This window comes from Rosa chinensis, chromosome 6 (genome assembly GCF_002994745.2).
Source record: "Rosa chinensis cultivar Old Blush chromosome 6, RchiOBHm-V2, whole genome shotgun sequence".
Lineage (NCBI taxonomy): Eukaryota > Viridiplantae > Streptophyta > Magnoliopsida > Rosales > Rosaceae > Rosa > Rosa chinensis.
In genome coordinates this window covers 48,950,848-48,969,329 of record NC_037093.1, presented here as the reverse complement: position 1 = coordinate 48,969,329, position 18,482 = coordinate 48,950,848, and the positions used below count along the sequence as shown (strand labels likewise).

The window sequence follows — 18,482 nt, the reverse complement described above, 5'->3', positions numbered from 1 at the left end:
GTCTACGAGATAAAAGAAATTTGGGCCAACCAAGTGGGCTAAATAATTAATTTATTGGTAGTAATATGGTACATACAAATTAATGGGCCTAATATCAGAGGCCTAAAAGTCCCCGGCCTGCATGAGTTAAGCGGAGGAAAAGTTCATCCAAGCGAAAGCTAGTATCAGCGGCAGCTTGTGCGGCCTGTTGGGCTGCTACACGAGCTTGGGTCAGGTCATGGGTCAGCGTCTCGAAAGAGGCAAGGGGCTGCTCCAATTGAGGTTCCCTTGGGCAAGCCTAGCCATCACATCGGTTAATCGGGTTTGAAGATCCTGGATCTGGGTCCGCATGTGGTTTCTCTCAAGAGTCAGATCCCTGATGAGATTAGCTCGGTCACCCAAGAAATCAAGCGCAGCGTCCGTCTGTTGAGCAAGAGTCTGGTAGTATGTTTCTGTCTTCCTGGCTTGCGCGGTCGCGACCGCCCTCTCATTGAGCCCTTGGGGAAGATCCTGCAGCAGTTGGTCAACCTCTTGAAATTGGTCTTCAGTGATAGCCCCCTCGCGGAGAAGTACCCTCAGATACTCCAAAACTCTCGCGAGCGCGCCAGGAATCAGAATATCAGGGCTCAGGAGGCGACGAAGGCCTTCTCTGGCATCATCTACGACCCCAGGAGGGGTCACTTCGAGCACACAAGCTAGCCGTTCTAAAGTGGACGGATGCGGTTGCTCAGCGACAGGAAGGGCTTCAAGAGGCTCCGCAACAGGTACTGCCTTTGGCAATGGTTCAGGGTTTTCCCCTACTCCCCCGACTTCAATAGCTTGGGGGCATGGGGAGCAGGCTCCTGACCAACCACATCGAGGACAGGTTCAGCAGGATTCTCGACCACTATCTCTCCGACTATGCCAGCCGCTTCCTCATTTGGAATAGCATTTGGATCCTAGAAGGAGGCATTGTCAGAATAACCAAGCCAGGGGTTAATGATAAAACATTTTGTTAAGAGAGGTACCTCTTCAACATGTGGCTCGCGAAGAATTGCTGTTGGCACAGGTTCTTGGGCAATCTCACTGGACGCTGGAACTGAATCAAGCGCTGCCTGTCCCAGAAGGAGGGATGCAGTTGGTTGCTCATGGGAGGTGTCTGGGAGCGACATTCTTTCTTCAACCTCAGGTGAGCTGTCATCTATAGCCTGTGTTGGGACCAGAGCCAACTGCATATTGTTTGCAATTGGAGAGGGAGGATTATTAGAACCATCTGGCACTTGGACTTGCGAACCAGACACACCTTCGCCAGCAGCGAAGGATCCTTCCCCAACTTGCCTTGATGACCTACGACAAACCTGCAGAGGAGGAGAGTTATAGAGTCATACATAACAAAACAAAACGTCATGGCTCATTGTAGATTAGTATTACCAGTCGATCAGCGACTGGTTCATCTTCTGCCCATGGATCAGTCCGGGGATCAGCGCGACTGGGTTTGCGGGCTAAAGCGGCAGCAATCTGTCAGGATTAAAGTAAAGTCAAAATAAGCTTCGAAGGAGATATCAGAATTATGAGATTTTAAGACAAGAGCCTTACTGTTTGTGGGTCATCATCGTCAGAGGAAGAGTCTTTAACTTCAGGCTCCGTCGCTATCGCTTTCTTCTTCGCTGCCTGACCAGTGGCCGGAGAAGCATGAACTGCACGACCGCTAGAGGGTGGCACACTTCCCTGATGCAACAAAGTGTGAGTTAAAAGGGAAAAGCAGACATAAAGTAAAAAATATAAGACAATTACCTCTTGGGGAGGCTCACGAATGACAATCCCAGCCTGGACCGGGCGCGGGTCTCGGAGCCGGTTCAGGTAGCGGAGGTCACACCTCATCTTCAGGAAAGCGAGCAAGTAACTCGGTATCAACATCATAAGGATATCTCAGCTCTTCAAAAATGGTCGCAAAGAGCTCGTCATCCCTTTGTCTCCAGCAGTTGACGGAAACTTCTGACCACCATTCATCATAATCTTCAGCAGTCCCATCCACGGGGACGATGTTATTAGCCCAGTCAGGGAGATCGACTAGTACAACCATGCTTTGTACTGGCGGAGGCCCAGTCAAGGGGCCAATTCTGCGCCAAGAAGTGTTGTAGTTCCAAGCATCATAGAGGGAAAATGGCACTAGTTGGATAAGACCAAACTCGCGAGCGAAGTGGTTGGGAGCGTAAAGCTCATAACTGAGTTCATCAGATGCAAGCCTAATGTCTGAACAAGAGATCGCGCGGCAAAAAGCCAAGCGCGCGCGATCACTATAATTAGGAGCCCCAGGAAGGAACCCATTTTCAAGAGGAGTGGGGAATCTCCTATTGAGTACTAAGTCGCAGTAAGGCATTTCATGCAGGAGGTACATATATGAGAAACACTCATAATAGGATGGGGATGTGTACCTCGCCTTGCGACAAAGCCATTGACCAAGAAGGGCGTCAGCTGGTGGTAGCAATGAAATATCGTCGCGGTGGAAGAATGGAAAGTAAGTTTGAATCCAGAAATCAAGGATCCAAAAAGGGACAGAAATGCTAGTCTCGAAAGGATGCAAGGTGGCCTGGTATAGAGTACGGTAGAGGGCACCCAACACTGGTTGTCCTAACCTCACGCGGCGGCCGTTGTAGAGGGCTGTGGCCAGGAAAGTCCAAGGACAAGTGGGCTTATTGGCAGAGATACAGAAGATGAACTTGCAGAGCCAATACTCCAGAAAAGCAATGCCACCAGCCGCATTGTGTTCTTTGTGGTAATAGGCCAGCCACCGCGGATAGGAGCTGCTATGAACGTCGCGACCAGTTTGGGCCATGGTTGATGAGAAGTTGTCAGAATCGAATTGGCCATGCAGATAGGGCTCACCATCGATGGGCAATCCAGTAATGGTAAGAATATCCAATAACGTAATACTCAGTTGGCCAAATCGGAAATCAAAGGTGTTGGTGGCAGTATTCCAAAAGCAAAGGAAGGCAGCGAGTGGCGAGCGATTGCCATCGCGAGGAAGGCAAAAGCATAAATCAATGGTTTGGGTAATACCTGCTGCATTCTAATGAGCCAGATCTCGCGCTCGCGCTTCGCTATACCAAGAAAGCTCCGCCGCGCTGATCGAGGATGGCTAGTGCCCTATTTTCGCTCGATGTTTTTGCGCACCCCAACTACTGAAATCTCCAGGGGTCCTTCGGAGGACCGGAATGGGTCGATGGATGGGCAGGCCGTAAAGGGCAATAGCGTCGGCTGGAATGGAATCTCGCGGTGCCAGGCCCAGTCCGACATGTTGATTTGGGAGCCTGAGAAGCAGTGGTCTCTGGATATTGGTGTGGATACGACAGCGAGCTCCAATTCCGGTAGCGAGCAGCTTTCTCGTTAAGTTCTTCCTCCTGATCGATAACTATTTTCTTTGAATGAACCATTTATGGGTTTCTGTAAGGAGGAATGTTTGGGACGAAAGAGTTTCTGGGTTTTAGGAGACTGAAAGAGTTTCTGATGTGACAGGTTTGGAGTGGCTGCGGGATTTAAATAAAAGATTTTGTGAGGGAAACGATGCGACGAAAAGACGTTTTGACAAGCGAATAGACGCAACCCTCATTAATGATATCGTTTCGGTCATCAGACATGTTGTTTTAGTCCCCTTCAATCAGTTACATTCTCGCGGGCCCGATTTCGAGGCCTGGGGGGCAATGTTTGAGCCCAAAAGTAATTTTGGCAAGATCCTTTAGTGGATTTAGCATAGCGGGCCGATACATGCGGCCCAAAAATAAGTCTACTTAGAATTGGGTTACAGCTTCGCCCATTCCGAAACCCATAAGGAAAACGAGCCCTTATTGGAGTCAGGTAGTGGAGATTGAATAGGAAACTTCAATCAATAATCCTTCTATGGTAAGGAACAATCGAAACCCTAGGTATAAATACCAGGTTTCAAGGACAAATTAAGGACGACTCTCAAATCAATCAATCCCTTGGATTATCAAGCTTCCCCGGAGCAAACCTTCAACCTAGTTGAAACCCGGCGACCGTACTTCCAGTCCTAGTCTCTCCAAGAGCCGACTGTTAGTGCTACTGCCACCGATACTACCAGCGAAGCAAGGGTAACGCCCTCGCAACCCCAGCGAAGCTAAAGTCACGCTTTAGCAAACCCTGTGCTTTCTCCAAACTTCCCAGTGATTTCTCTGCTCAACCTACAACGTTGAGTATCGATTCGGCGACGTGAAGAGATCACAACCAAAGCCCTTACCAGTAAGGCAAGAAGTCCTTTTCCGGAAGGCAGAGAAAAGAACCTTGTGACGAGGTTGGTGCTCTCCTCGTCCACATGGTTTGAGAAGAAGTCAGGTCAAGGGACGCCCCGACGACTGCACCCCACGGTGCTGGCACGCTCGCGCATTCAAAAGAGACAGTTTGCACCCGCACTGGATTTTCACGTCAAACATTTTACTTAATAAATTTATAATTTAACTGTCCATATCTTAAATTAGCATTTAAAGATCATCTCTTTAAAAAATCAATCGAATTGGAAATCATTTAATTATCCAATTGAATCAAACAAATGGATAGTTCTAACAACACTTACTATTATTATGATCGATGAACCGTCCATGTATTTCATAGAAATGAATAACTAAAATGTCTTCAATTTGATTGATCTTTTACAGAGCTAATCTATGTATTACGTTATACAACATGAATGGTTAGATTAAAAAATTATAAAATTACTATGCATTAATCGCAATAGATGGTGAATATGCTCATTCACCGATGAGTAAACCTAAGAATTATCCATTTTTCACGGTCCAGGCAGGCATCTAGGTTGTCCGGTCACGGAGTAAAGCTCTTACCACCACTACACAGAGTTTGACTTTTACGCAGCCAACTCTCACTTTCAAGGACGCATTGTCCCCTAACCGGTGGAGATCTCTAGAGTCAACAAGACCCCATTCATGGCGCCGAAGCTCACCAATGAATCTCAATTTCATTCTGGATTTGCCCTGGGTTGGTAACGTTGGTAAAAGTGCTGCTTAGATAATTGTAACCCACATCAGAAAAGTTTACTAGTTCAATAATAATAATAATAATAAATAAAAAGAAGTTTACTAGTTATAAGAAAATGGTACAACACACACTAATGTTGGTGTCTTTTTATTAAAATCTCATATATGTCGCATCCGGACCGATTAAATTGAGGAAAATATCGGCATTATTAAACCCATATAGAACTCGTTCACTGTTTTCACACAATAGGTAAGCATGATATTTAATTAATTGATTTTTTTTTTTAAGAAGAGTATGTGATTGTGATTGTTTTTGTAATAGGAACACTGAAATCTATTTGTTTGTAAGTGTACATTATATGTACAATTGTGATTGACACAATACAAATACATACTATTGCTAGTTGCGCAGTGGGTATTTTTATTAAATGGGGACACATTATCCGTCCCTTTTCTTATTAAAGGGACATGCATATTAGGATATATCTTCTTTAGTCCCTACTTATCATCTAAAGGCACAAATCCTTCATATATCCCCAGTGTATGTCCCTTAAGCCCTTTTTCTAGTAGCGTAAAATACAAAGTATATACACTATGTTGCAAAAACTATCAGTTGAAGAGTACAAACTGTTTGAATTAAAAGTATGGAACAACACCGATATACCATTAACCAAAAGTCTGGCTTCTCTGCAATTTGTTCCCCAATGCAGTTTCTCCTTTGTTTAGCAGGTTAATCCCAAATGTCTGAGGCTCATGAGCGACCCCGGAAGCTTTAGATTCCAGCATGATATCCCGGGCTATTGAAAAGAAGACCTCCTCCACATTCATGTTCGTCTCCGCACTGGTTTCAAAGAACTCAATGTCGTACTCTTTAGCAAGAGCTTGACCTCTACCAGTGCTCACAGCCCTTTCGCTCTCGTCCTTATCAGCCTTGTTCCCCACCAGTATCTTCTTGATATTATTGGCAGGATCTTCTTTGATGTTGCGAAGCCATTTACTGATTTCGGTGAAAGACAACTGATTAGTGACATCATACACCAATAGAAGCCCCTTGGCCCCTTGATAAAAGGTTTTCGGAATCGTTCGAAACCGTTCCTGAACAGCTGCGTTCCAGATTTGCAACTTGACCAGTTCATTGTCTAGTTGAATGGTTCTTGCGGTGTATTCTATCCCATAAGGCTTCAGGAGTTCGGTGTGGGAACCACAGGGAGAGAATTTTCTCATCAGAGAAGACTTTCCGACGTCTCTGTTGCCGACAACCATGAGCTTGACAAGACTCTCGTGTGGCTCTGCCATCGATTAAGGAAGGTAGCTTAGCTAGCAAGCAAGTACGAAAAGAGAGAAGGAGAACTCAGAGGAACGTACTACAAACTATGCAAAGGGTATAGTGATAAAGGAGCGTATTTATAGATCGGCGGGATGGATTCTTTGGTTTTCTGATAAGATATGGATAGAAGTACAGGCTTAGAATTGTAAGCCCGAACTATTAATTTATTAGTCATAGTCCTTTTTGAGATCTAGCTACTTCGAGATATTGGAAGTGAAATTACACATCGACGTACCATCTATGAAGACCACAAAAAAGTCACAATCTAAATTATACGTATTCTATAAGTAACGTTTTTTTTTTTTTAAAAAAAAAGATCAAAGGATTTCACTCCTACCCCCATGGTGACTCAAACCCATGACTTCTTACATAGGTAGTGGGTGCTCTAACCACTGAGCTAACACCACTTCGTCGTATAAGTAACGTATATTAATGTTGTAATTTTATATTTTCCTTTAGAATTCTGTTATAAATAGATCTATAGATTTACCTTCACCAGTTAGTAAGCGACTAGACTTTGTGTCAATTCATCGCCTGACTCGATTTTAAGTCCACCGAAGAAAAATAATAGAAAACTCCACAATCAATAGTTATCTAGGTTCTTGTCAAGGTAAATAAAAAAGTTTTAAGGCAAAAAGAAATTACTTAAAATGACATTTTTTACGAGTTGTCCAAACTATCTTTCTTATATATATATATATATATATATATATATATATATATATATATTTTTAGAGAATTGTCAACTCATTCCATTGATCAGCGAAATTACACATAATGCCCCATCCCTGTGGGACTGTCAAAATAGTCACTACCTAAGTAATTCAACCTTTTTAAAGATCATGACGCCCAGCCAAAACTGCCCTAAAACACCCATGAGAATCAAAGGGGCACAGATGCTACGGACATTCTTGGCGACATATTCTCAGAGAGATCCTATGAACTCCTTCCCCAGAGGAAACAGAGTCTTTACAACATAAAAATAGTAAAGATAAATAAAATCCAAGCCCAAAGAAATAGGCCCATACCCAAATAGGAAACCCTAGCAGATGGAGGCCCAATAGAAGCCCAGATGGAATTGATGAGGCCACCCAACCACGTGGGCACCCCATCCAATAGCCGCCACCCACTAGTCCGCCTCCCTTCAACGACGCCGGTCGAGAAGATCTGACCCTGCTGCCCGCCACAATCTTCGCCGCACCAAGCCGCAACCAACCCTATCCCAAGAACACCAAACCGTCCCTTAAGCAAGAGATCATCGTCGCCGCAAGCCAGATTGAAGTTGCAATCCATGGCCGCCATCAACAGAAGTCGAGGTCCAACCCCAGACCACCGCTCAGAACTCCAGTCCGCAACCCGGCCACCAAATCGTCCTGCTCAGTCAGGGGCAAGCAACGAGACCCCAGAACCGTCACCGAGCCAGGTTGCCCAAGAACACAGCCCAATGTCGCTGCCTTGCACGACCCAGGATCGCCATCGCTGCTGCCAAGGCACCATACCCTGAACAAAAGAACAAGAAACAAGATTTTGAGACTCCGACAACGAAAAATCCCGTCGCCTTCAATCTCCTAGCGACCAGATGAGAGGGAAAACCCATCTCCTCCGACCCAATTTGCATAACCGCCGCCAGGAGGCCACGGTCTCCACCTACCTCTCAGAGAGAGTAACCTAAACATTTTTTACAAATTTAACTATCTTTCATTTATGAAACACTGTGAAAGTTTATAAAATTTTGTAAAATGCCAATGTCGCATAACATTACAAAACTTTAGTTCAATAATGAAATACAAGTATGTTGCATAATCTTATAATAAATTAGTAAATAAGTGGCAATCTCAACATTTTTCATTGCAAAAAGATCATCTTTGATTGATATTATGAGAAGATATCACTACTCACCATTTAACATGCTCATTTTAATGAATTGTGAACGATAAAACCATATTTGGTAATAGAAGATTAGAAGTACTGTAGTTCTCTAGCTAAAAACATGTGGTGTTAAACTTAGCCTGCGAACGGCGTCGTTAAGGCCACATCGGAATGCAAGCAAAAGATATAAGAATGGCTGTGATTTACTAGTTGGGTTGTGAGAGGTGGCAGTATTGTGATCATCCAAATATGTCCTTCCCAGAAAACAGTGACAAACTTTAGCAGCAAGCACCTCAGTCTGGAGCTTTGTTTGGCCATGGCTTCTGTGGCAAACGCTCCCTTAAACCTTCTTAAACCTCTCAACCTTCCTCGTTACAAACCCGGCATCGGCAGTGGTTTTGTAACGACGCCGTCACGTTCTACCATTAATGCACCATTCCTCACAGCTCAGAGCTCAAAGCAAAGCTCTTCACCCATCATCTGCTTTGCTTCTGAGAAGCAAAATTCCTCTACTGATGCTAGGCAGGTCACACTTTGCTCTCTGGCTTCCATATTTCTTATTCAGTCCTCAACTTTCAAGTATTTATTGTTTCATTTGATGTAATTAAGCTAGGCTTCCCCATATCTTAATGCTGTCTTAGATTTTGATATAGAAAAATAAAGGAGCTTGCTTTATGGTAGTAATGAGTTGGGTTCTTTGTAAACCAATGCATTGTGCTATGATCAGCTTCTGTTTTAGAAATGAGGCTTCTTTGGATATAGAAACTAACCCGTATCTTAATGCTGTCTTAGGTTTTGATATAGACAAATAAAGGAACTTGCTTTATGGTAGTAATGACTAATGGGTTGGGTTCAAGTTTGAAGCTTCTTTTATGAGTTGGATTCTTTGTGAACCAATGCATTTTGCTGTGATTTGTGTTTTAGAAATGAGGCTTCATTGTGATGATAATTGGTGTTTGTTTGTTCTTCAGTTCCACGGCCAGGATTAGGAGTGAAGTTCTCACTCCCTTTCGTTCCGTTCGGATGTTTTTCTATCTTGCTTTCATTGCAAGTGGTGGTTTAGGAACACTGATAGCAACCACACAATTGATTGCAGCACTAACAAACCCATCAAGAGCACTTGATGCCCCTGAAATTGCAAAGGGTCTCGGCATCGACATTTGCGCGGTGTCTCTCTTTGCATTCTTGTATTATAGGGAGAACACTGCTAAGAATGCGCAGATTGCTAGGCTGTCAAGAGAGGAGAACCTTTCGAATCTTAAGCTCCGGGTGGATGAAAAGAGGGTCATTCCTGTCAGCTCTTTGAGAGGGTTTGCTAGGCTTGTGATATGTGCTGGCCCTGCGTCGTTCATCACTGAGTCGTTTAAGTTCAGCGAGCCTTTCACTGAAGGGCTTGTGGAAAGAGGAGTGTTGGTGGTGCCCTTTGCTACGGATGGTAATTCACCAAGTTTTGAGTTTGATGAAAGTGACGAGTCTAAGGATTTTACTTCAAAGAGAAAGAGACTCTGGCAGCTGAATCCAGTTATTGTTAGTGAATGGACCAAGTAAGAAAACCATGTTAAAGAAGAAAAAAGAAATGTTGGTTTAGTCAGTTCATCAAGTTGTCACACTCACACTACTTTTTTCTTTTGACTTTTAGTTGGTTAGATGAACAAAAGAAACTGGCTGGTGTCTCCTCTGACTCTCCTGTGTAAGTGATTCCCTCATGCTAATTCTGTCTTTAATTTCACTAGTTAAATGTTATTTGATTCTGCATATGAAAATTTCAATTTCTTTGGTTGGATGCTCCAATTTTAACTTGGTAAGCATAAATTCTGCTAGGTGACTTTAGGTCCACGAACTCTTGTAGTCAACTGTATAAATTGTGCAACACATGCTATTACTAATGAGTTATGCTCTTAAGGAACCGTTTCCTGATAAAGTCGAATCTTTTTGTGATACATACTTGTAGGTATATATCTCTACGCCTGGACGGTCGTGTTCGTGGCAGTGGCATAGGTTACCCGCCTTGGAATGCTTTTGTTGCACAGTTACCGCCTGTTAAGGGAATGTGGTCAGGTCTTCTGGATGGTTTTGATGGAAGAGTTTAAGCAAAACTTTTTTGTTTCTATAGGTTAGTTTCTAGTTCTAGATTACTTAATATCAATTGTTATACTATGAATTACAGTAGATTTGTTCTTGATTACAACAACATCTTGTCAAATTTTGATGCTTATAAAGAAAAAGTTATGCTTTCCTTTCACCCCTGTAAATGTGCACATAGGGTTTTGAATGGTTTTTAGGCAAAGGAATGATAAATCATGTGCTAACTCTAATAAAAGATTCCTTTTCATATAACTGTTAGAAACTAAGACATTGGATATTGTAGCTGCAACTAACTATGACTTTATTTTGAAACAAGTGAAAGGATCGAAACAGTGGAACCAGTAGGGAGCATAGTTTACTTGCTCAGTATGATTGACTTGGAAGTGTCATTATCACCTTACATACTTATGATAGGAAATTTTATATTTATCTTCTGCAAAATTTTTTTTACTGAAACGATGTCAGTGGTAATATTAGTTATTCTTGCATTACTTGTGACGACTCTGCAAATTGCTGAGTATTGTGAAGTGCTGTGCCATTTCATACTGATGAATAACTCGGGAAAGGAAAATCTTATTCATCTTTAGGTTCTCTGTTAACTGCCATTTATTATTGACTTCTTAACTACCTGGCTTTTCTTTTCAAAAAAATGTCAGGCATAATGGGTGGTGATGACAAGGGTTTTCAAAATACAAACCTAAATAGCACTTATCATCCAATGAAACATTCATAAGCACCTAATTTCTAATAATGGGAAATGTGGAATTCAGACTCTGGTAAAACTTTCTAATGACAGAACTGCCTATTGTAGTTGGCATTCTGTGTTCTGTATCAGATTTTGATATAGATACATGGATGGTGAAGGAAGCAACCAAACTAGGTTTGTCAAAATTAGAGTTGTATGTATAAAAATAGCTGAGGATAATATTAGATTGGATCATTAAACGTATCATGAAATTTCATTCAAGCCCTGTCGGTGTTGAATTCCATTCTGGTGTCAGTCACAATTGACTTTCATATGCAATTCAGTGCTAATTATGGAGTCAAGTCAGTTAACAGTCGCCTTGATTTGAATGAGTTGGTTCAAGTTACTTCCCTGAGTTCCCTCATGCTTGTTTTCAAGAAATAGATAGAAGTAACAATAAGTAAGGAACACACTGAACTCTATTCATTTGGATCTTTACCAAACTTTTAACTGAAAGATAATTGAGAGGTGGAAGAAATCACAGAGTGATACACAATAGAAGAAGAAACAAGAAAGTGGTTGATAGAAGGAGATTTAAGATCACAATTTACATTAATGCTAGAACCAACTCATTTAACTTCTTCAATCTCGTCCAACGCATAGTTATTTGTGGACACATTTGCGTAGTTAACTTTGTTGAATCGAACCACGACTGGGTAACGGGTGTTTGGGTCCTGTGGAATGAATACAAACATTGAGATTAGAAACTTAAGCACAAACCCTTTGTCATTTGAATCAACAGAGAGGTGCTAGGGGTTATACCTGATCCACAGCTACAACAGAGCCAATGCCTTTGAACCAGTAGGACTCCCTCCTAAGAATCTTCACCTGTGAGAGAAAATGTTATGAAGTTTTTCATCTAAAGTTGTGATGAAGTGTGAGTACATGAAATACCCGAACTAGTCAATCTCTTATGCAATCAATATTAGCAACTTAGTAGCTGTATGTTTTCAATTTGTTGTCATCTCAGTTTCTGCTGATGCAATCAAAACTTAACCGAGTGTTTTGTTCTTCTGATCAAGAACATGTATTTTCTGGCCAGAATAAAAGAACTGTTATGCATTAAGAGGATAAACTGATGCTTCTACAAAGTTTAGCGCTTTCTGGTTTTCTCCTTTATGAGTTTAATTTGGTTTGTTGTTTCAGCAATTCCAACTATTACAGTGATCTAAACCAAGAAACTTAACCTGCTCCTATGTGACAGCATGATACTAGTCTTGAACTTTGGGACTAAAGTACTTGTACCATGTTACACAATTATCGAATTAATTCTGAAAACTCAAGCGTAGTCATGAAACACAAACCAAACCAAGAATAGTCAAACTAACCTTGGTGCCTCTCTTGGGTCCAATTGGTGGTGGCTTAGGCTTTGTGGCAGCTGCACCTTCGGGGGCCTTGGGGGCTGCGGCGGGCGGCCCTGCTCCTTCCTCGGCTGCCCTGATCACAAACCTGCCACTGTTAGTTCTGGCGTTGGTGTTGCTCTTGGACGAGAAAAACAACATGCTACTCCGGCTAGTAGCGGAGCCTGAGTTGGTTGCAACATTTGGCGTGACCACAAAGCCTGAGGCAGCTGATGCCATGCTGCAGCTAGCCATTTCTGCTGTAATGTGTTAAGGTTGGTCTCTTTCTTTCTGGGCGTTTGATGGACTAGGTGTGTGGCAAAATTAGATTAAGAAAGGACAAGCCAAACAAGATTGAGAGGCTTTGAATGAATTATCCCGAGTGTTTCTATGCGTCTAGGACCAATTATCTGATCCTTCAACGTGGGAATAAATCCGTTGCCGCCACTAGGGTCCTGACACCTGTGCACCATATCCTTCTTCTCTGGATAATGTGATTACAAGTCATCCCATTGTTAAACCAGCGCGAGTGGACTCACTCGCTGAGCCTGCCAAACACAATCACCTCTTGTTCGTTTTTTTCCTAGTGAAAATCCTTTTAGTATTGAAAGTGGAGCTTTCTCACACGGTAAATCCAAAGTATGGCTAGCAATTCTGAAAGTACAAGCATGTTTTTCAGAATGTGAATTTTGTTACGGATGCAAACACGAGTTTAGATTTATAGTTTTGGTAATCCAACAACGTGGATTGAGAAGCTGTTTCTTTCAGCTTTGTCTACATTTAATTTTGATCAGTTAAGTTTTGGTTGTAACATGAGTTTTTGTTTGTAATTTTTTTCTCTCTTCAAAAAAAAAATCATACAATATAAAAAAGACACCTTTTATTATTATTATTTTTGAAGATTATCAATCGTCTAAATTTATCTCAACTCTATATATTTGTGCATTGATAATTTGTATAAAGTTGCCTGAGTTGTTTATGTTATTCAATAAACTAGAATAGAGGGGCGGGCAGTGGGTTACCGAATGTAGTGTTCTCTTCCTCTTTACGGGGAGGGTAGGCGCCCCACGCGAAGACCACTAACAAAATACTAATATCGTCTAATCCTCTATTTTATTAAAAAAATAATTATAATAATTCATGTGAAGATACTTGGTGCGCAAAAGCAACCCAATCATAGATAGTTTAGTCATCCAACTATCAAAACCAATACATAAATTTTATAACAATTTACATCTCATTATGAACGGTCTATTTGTTACAGCTAGACTAATACTAGATGATATTTGATTTAGTTAATATTTTACACATATGATCATATGGCCAATAAAATTATTTATTATAAAATCTCATTTGAGACTCTACACAGTCGTAACTTGTAAGAGCTCTATGTCTGTGGTTTTGACAAATCAAGTTTTGTAAAAACTGTTCTTTGTTATTAGTGAATGTTTTGAAACAATAGCTTGCAATATGTGTAGAATTAGAAAGCAATGAGATAAAATGCAAGTGAAAAATGTATAACTAGCCCTAATTTTTTAATTCCAAATTAAAGTTTTCAAATCCTAAAATTTATAAATAAAATAAAATAAATAAATAAAACTATATTTTTAAATAATATTTTAAAAAAACCAGCCGCACGTGCCGTTTGGCGCCTAAATGACACACAGTGTCTCCCTCTCACTCTATATATTCCCCTGCAACTTTTCAAAATCAAAAGCTAGGGTTTAGCCCATCACCCCAAAACATGAAGCGTAAATTTTCCGAACGCATCCCCAAAGCTCCATGGCAGATCCAATCTCCTTCACCGCGAGGTCATCGGCTTCGTCGCAGCTCCGATTCCCGGTTCCCCATCACAACGCCCCCAACAACCACAGGTTCTCGCTCCCAAACCCTAGAATGGATCTCAGCTCCATAGTCCAATTAGTTGTCCAAACTGAAATTTATGCTCAATTTATAGATATCAGCGGCAAGAAAGGAGTCAAATTTACGAATCTCGATGACGAAAATCGCAGACCCCCAAGAACTGAATCTGGTAATTTTCTCAAGCTCTCACATTTTTCATAGATTCATTAGCTGTGGGTTGTTCTTGATTCAAATTTGTTTGAATGAATAATGATCTGATGCAAAATCTAGATAATGCGAAGACTTCCGAGTATGCATTCTTCAAGAAATTGAAGGAAGATGCAAGCCACAAACATCACTCCTGTTCTGAGAGCAAAGAGGCGTACCGAGGAAGCAATTCAAAGCCGAGAGGCAGTTCCAGAGGTCGTTATCTAATACAAGTATTACAGAGGTGATTGTTTTATTGGCCATTTGTGTATGCCCACCAGCTGTATGACGAAATGCCTAACTGTGCAGATAGGACTAATATGGTTCGGAATAAGAGCGACGACGTCAGGTCCTCAGTGTTCAACAAAGATGTCACAGAAGATAGCTTTGAGTCATCTCACGCACTACCTGGTAGTGCATCGAGAAACTCAGGTATTCAATGTAAAGAGGCATAGTTAGATATCAACTGCAGCAATCGATGTGGCGAGTATTTTGTTGAGTGTAGTTTTGACCGGCATTTGTGTGTATTGTTTGCTCAATCAACTTGCTTTGGTGGAAAAAAAATAGTACAGGGATATGTTTTGAATTAGTGATGTTAATTCTGTGGCTCAAACTCTGAGAGCCAGCTAGGCTAGAAACTCTGAGAGTTTGTCCTCATTGGTACTACTTACTACTGTCATTTCTCTTTGTAGGATCAAATAGGACGAGAGCTCAAGCAACGTTGGAGGATTTACACAGGAAAAAGAAATATATGGTAGAGGAAACAGAAAACACCTTGAACCCTAAAGGTAATTTGCATGTCAATACATTCTATAATCTATACTATGCTTCATTTGATGTTCCAAGTTTTGTTTCAGTGGTTCTGTTTCCTGATGCAATGAAGCCTAGATTACTGCTCAGTTTAACAGTGTATATGCAGTTTTGATGACACTGTTAAGTAATTCTGAATCATTTAGGAAAAGGGTTAGATCTCTTTGAAGAGACAGAAACTCAATGCAGGCATGCAAACGTTTTTGATAGGAAGAGACAGAAATTACTTCATTGGGTCAGAGAAACCTCCATTCCCGAAATTGATTACGGGTAAGAGATATGACATTCAATATGTTGTTTCACTTGCTTTATGCCTCTTGTTAAATGATTCAAGATATGTTTTCTCAGGTCCAGTTTGGTTTCTGTCCTCCTCAGTCGGCTGATCCCCACGAGCAATGGGAACAATGTATCCTCTTTTTAACTTGTGGGCCTTAACTTGTTCCTTTTCATGGTTTTTGATTACTGAAAAAGTATTTGCTATTGCAGAATGTTAAGAATCCAAAGTTAATGAAAGTGGTGCCCGTTGACGAGTCTATGCCACTTCCATCCTTTGAGTCAGATATTCATTTCAAGGAACTTCAATTGGCACCTACTAAAAGATTTATGGATCTTGGTTGTGACCCTTATTTCGGTGATGCGACATTATCTTGTAGGACAAAGAGATCAAGAAATATGGTTTCCTGCTCCTATTCTCCAACTAGTGATGCTTACAAGAACCATCTTGATTACACAGTGTGGGAACCTAACTCTGAATTACTAGGAGGAAGTGCAATTTTATGTCCGAATAGTGATTCATATTCTATTCTCCCATTCAAAGAATATGGATTGGTGACATCTGGCTATGTCAAAGAGTCGGATATATTCTATCAGCCACCTGAATATATGGTTGGAAGAGAGCCATGCACTCCTATGCTGGGTTGGGATTTTGATAGGATAGATGAAGAAAGAAAATTATTTAACTTGTCAAGAGACAGAGCAGACTCTGAACTACTAGGAAGTAGTACAATGTCATGTCCTATGATTGATTCAGATTATGTTCTTCCATTCAGGGAATATGGATTGAGGGAACCTAGCCATGTTAAAGAGCTGGATGTATTCTGTCAGCCAAATGAATTTATGGTTCGGGAAGAGCTAGGTGCTCCTATGCTGGGTTGGGATTTTGATAGCACAGATGAAGAAAGAAAATTATCTAACTTGTCAAGATACAGAGTGGAGTCTAAACTACTAGGTAGTAGTCCAATGTCATGTCCTATGATTGATTCAGATTATGTTCTTCCTTTCAGGGAATATGGATTGAGGGAAACTAGCCATGTTAAAGAGCTGGATGTATTCTGTCAGCCGAATGAATATATGGTGCGGAAAGACCTATGTGTTCCTATGCTGGGTCGGGATTTTGATAGCACAGATGAAGAAAGAAACTTATCTAGCTTATCAAGATATAGAGCTGACTCTGAATTACTGGGAGGTACTGCAATTTCATGCTCTATGAGTGATGTAGATTCTGTGCTTCCATTTAAAGAATATGGATTGAGGGCATCTAGCCATGCCGAAGAGCTGGATGTTTTCTATAAGCCAAACAAATATTTCGTTGGAAGAGAAACTTGCGCTCTGATGCTAGGTTGGGATTTTGACACCGCGAAAGAAAGAAACTCATCTAACCTATCAAGACGTACAGCTGGACACACATCTGCATGCATAGCCGGTTATCACAGCCATGATGACGAAAGACTGTGTCTTGAAGGCAAGTATGAACTACAATCAGATTTTCACCAAATTGAGCTCCCCTTAAACCTATCATGCATACCAACCCTTCTAAATCGAGCCTGGGGTTGCATTGATGACGGAGTATGGGAAGGTGGCACAACGTTCTTTTCTCTCCAAAATGACCATTGGTTTAGGCGGAAGATTATCAATGAGAGGCTTCCTTATCCTAATGCAGAATCTCTCCTTCAACTAGGTGGTTCCTCGGGGGATAATTATTCATCTACTTGTCAAGCTCTACAATTTCCCAGAGAGGAAATATCTTCCCAGCTTCTTACTTGTGATGATATGAACATCAGATGCCTGAATGACTCACCTCATAAAAGAACTCCTACTCATTTCATCAAAGATAATGTCAACGTCCACGACAGCTCAGCCCTTTGCCTCCAGATATCGCTCGACAGACAGAAGGCTCAGCCCTTGGGGATTGATATTGACAAGCCAAGCTGGGATGGGAGTGAAAAGGAGATAAGTTTTAATGATGGTGATGTCAATTATATTAAATTGTAAAGTGTAATGGCTACATTGGAAACTTCAAATTTTGGGGCTGAGATTAGTTTTCAGGATTGCAGCATTATGTTCAGGGACCAGTTGCTACATCCATATGAATCACAGTTCTGCCTTCTTTGACTTTCTGATGAATTGATGATCATTAAGCATCGTGGGTTAAATGCTTTGTTTTAGTGCGTTAGGCATGTCCAGCCATTATTATCTGAGCAGGTGCTTGCTAATTGCTTTGTCTACTTTTAGCAGAAAGGATGCAACTTGACATTTTGCCCCAGTGTATGTTGACGTCAACTTCTAGTCTCAACAGCATTGATCGCATCTCTCAAGTGGCGCGGGATGCAGGTGGAAGTCTAGTGTAGGGTTGTTCTACTTACATGAACAAGTTCTAGCATTTCCCAATGTGTAAGCTGTAAATATGGTACAAATAGTTTTGAATACGTCGTTAAAACTCAAAGTATTGTACATGTGGGGGGTTACGTATCAATTCAAACTATACTGTTTTCATGATTTCTATTGAAACAAGGGATGTGTTGCTAGGATCATCCAAGAAAATTAAATGAGAGTTCTTCATATTGCTTCCTCTTACCTTGGCTGCATCAGATTGTCAAACTTGAATTTAAGGATGTTAGGTAGATTTTACAGGTTCTACTTCAACTTTCAAAGTAGTTGAGGCGAGGGCAACATTTCATGTAAATGAAAACTCATAAGAATTGAATGCCGTTGTGGAGGACCCCTGGATTTGGCATACAAGTCATCGGTGCCTTACTTGCGAGGTTACAAGTGAAAATGATGTGTTCAGATTAAAACCGTCTTGATTGTGAAAATTCATAACAGCACGAGTGGCAATTAGTAGTGGTTGCCATAAATTAATTCTAGAACCAAAGAGAAACATCTATGGAGGCTCGGAGCCCCGACACCCGCTGCATTTAGGAGGAAGAACTATGTGGTTCCATGTGACGATGTCATCTGTCCCCTGATCTTCGCCAGAATTGTAATTCTGGCATGGAAGAGGTGGTGATATCACA

At 41.4% G+C, this 18,482-nt stretch overlaps 4 protein-coding genes across 6 annotated transcripts; 2 read left to right on the top strand and 2 right to left on the bottom strand.

Moving 5' to 3' along the window:
• Positions 1-5,630: 5,630 nt before the first annotated feature.
• On the bottom strand, positions 5,631-6,260 carry LOC112171484 (ras-related protein RABE1c). Its single transcript, XM_024308665.1, has one exon. It carries the CDS (start codon positions 6,258-6,260, stop codon positions 5,631-5,633), a length of 630 nt encoding a protein of 209 aa, XP_024164433.1.
• A 2,106-nt stretch (positions 6,261-8,366) lies between these two features.
• Positions 8,367-10,402, top strand: LOC112173093 (protein LOW PSII ACCUMULATION 1, chloroplastic). Of its 2 annotated transcripts, none has more exons than XM_024310640.2 (4): positions 8,367-8,682; positions 9,132-9,704; positions 9,800-9,850; positions 10,112-10,402. In XM_024310640.2, exons 1-4 carry the CDS (start codon positions 8,477-8,479, stop codon positions 10,248-10,250), a joined length of 969 nt encoding a protein of 322 aa, XP_024166408.1. In that variant the 5' UTR covers positions 8,367-8,476; the 3' UTR covers positions 10,251-10,402. The 2 variants fall into 2 exon arrangements, with proteins under 2 accessions (XP_024166408.1, XP_024166409.1); XM_024310641.2 differs by having other exon boundaries at positions 8,428-8,686.
• Positions 10,403-11,387: 985 nt separating this feature from the next.
• LOC112168884 (photosystem I reaction center subunit IV B, chloroplastic) lies at positions 11,388-12,705 on the bottom strand. The gene is made up of 3 exons (XM_024305822.2): positions 12,319-12,705; positions 11,753-11,818; positions 11,388-11,664 (listed from the first exon to the last, which is right to left on the bottom strand). Exons 1-3 carry the CDS (start codon positions 12,583-12,585, stop codon positions 11,560-11,562), a joined length of 438 nt encoding a protein of 145 aa, XP_024161590.1. The 5' UTR covers positions 12,586-12,705; the 3' UTR covers positions 11,388-11,559.
• A 1,328-nt stretch (positions 12,706-14,033) lies between these two features.
• LOC112169346 lies at positions 14,034-18,037 on the top strand. Of its 2 annotated transcripts, XM_040507826.1 has the most exons (8): positions 14,034-14,204; positions 14,288-14,362; positions 14,464-14,595; positions 14,689-14,811; positions 15,072-15,167; positions 15,336-15,459; positions 15,538-15,595; positions 15,676-18,037. In XM_040507826.1, exons 1-8 carry the CDS (start codon positions 14,075-14,077, stop codon positions 17,458-17,460), a joined length of 2,523 nt encoding a protein of 840 aa, XP_040363760.1. In that variant the 5' UTR covers positions 14,034-14,074; the 3' UTR covers positions 17,461-18,037. The 2 variants fall into 2 exon arrangements, with proteins under 2 accessions (XP_040363760.1, XP_040363759.1); XM_040507825.1 differs by having other exon boundaries at positions 14,034-14,362.
• Positions 18,038-18,482: the final 445 nt, after the last annotated feature.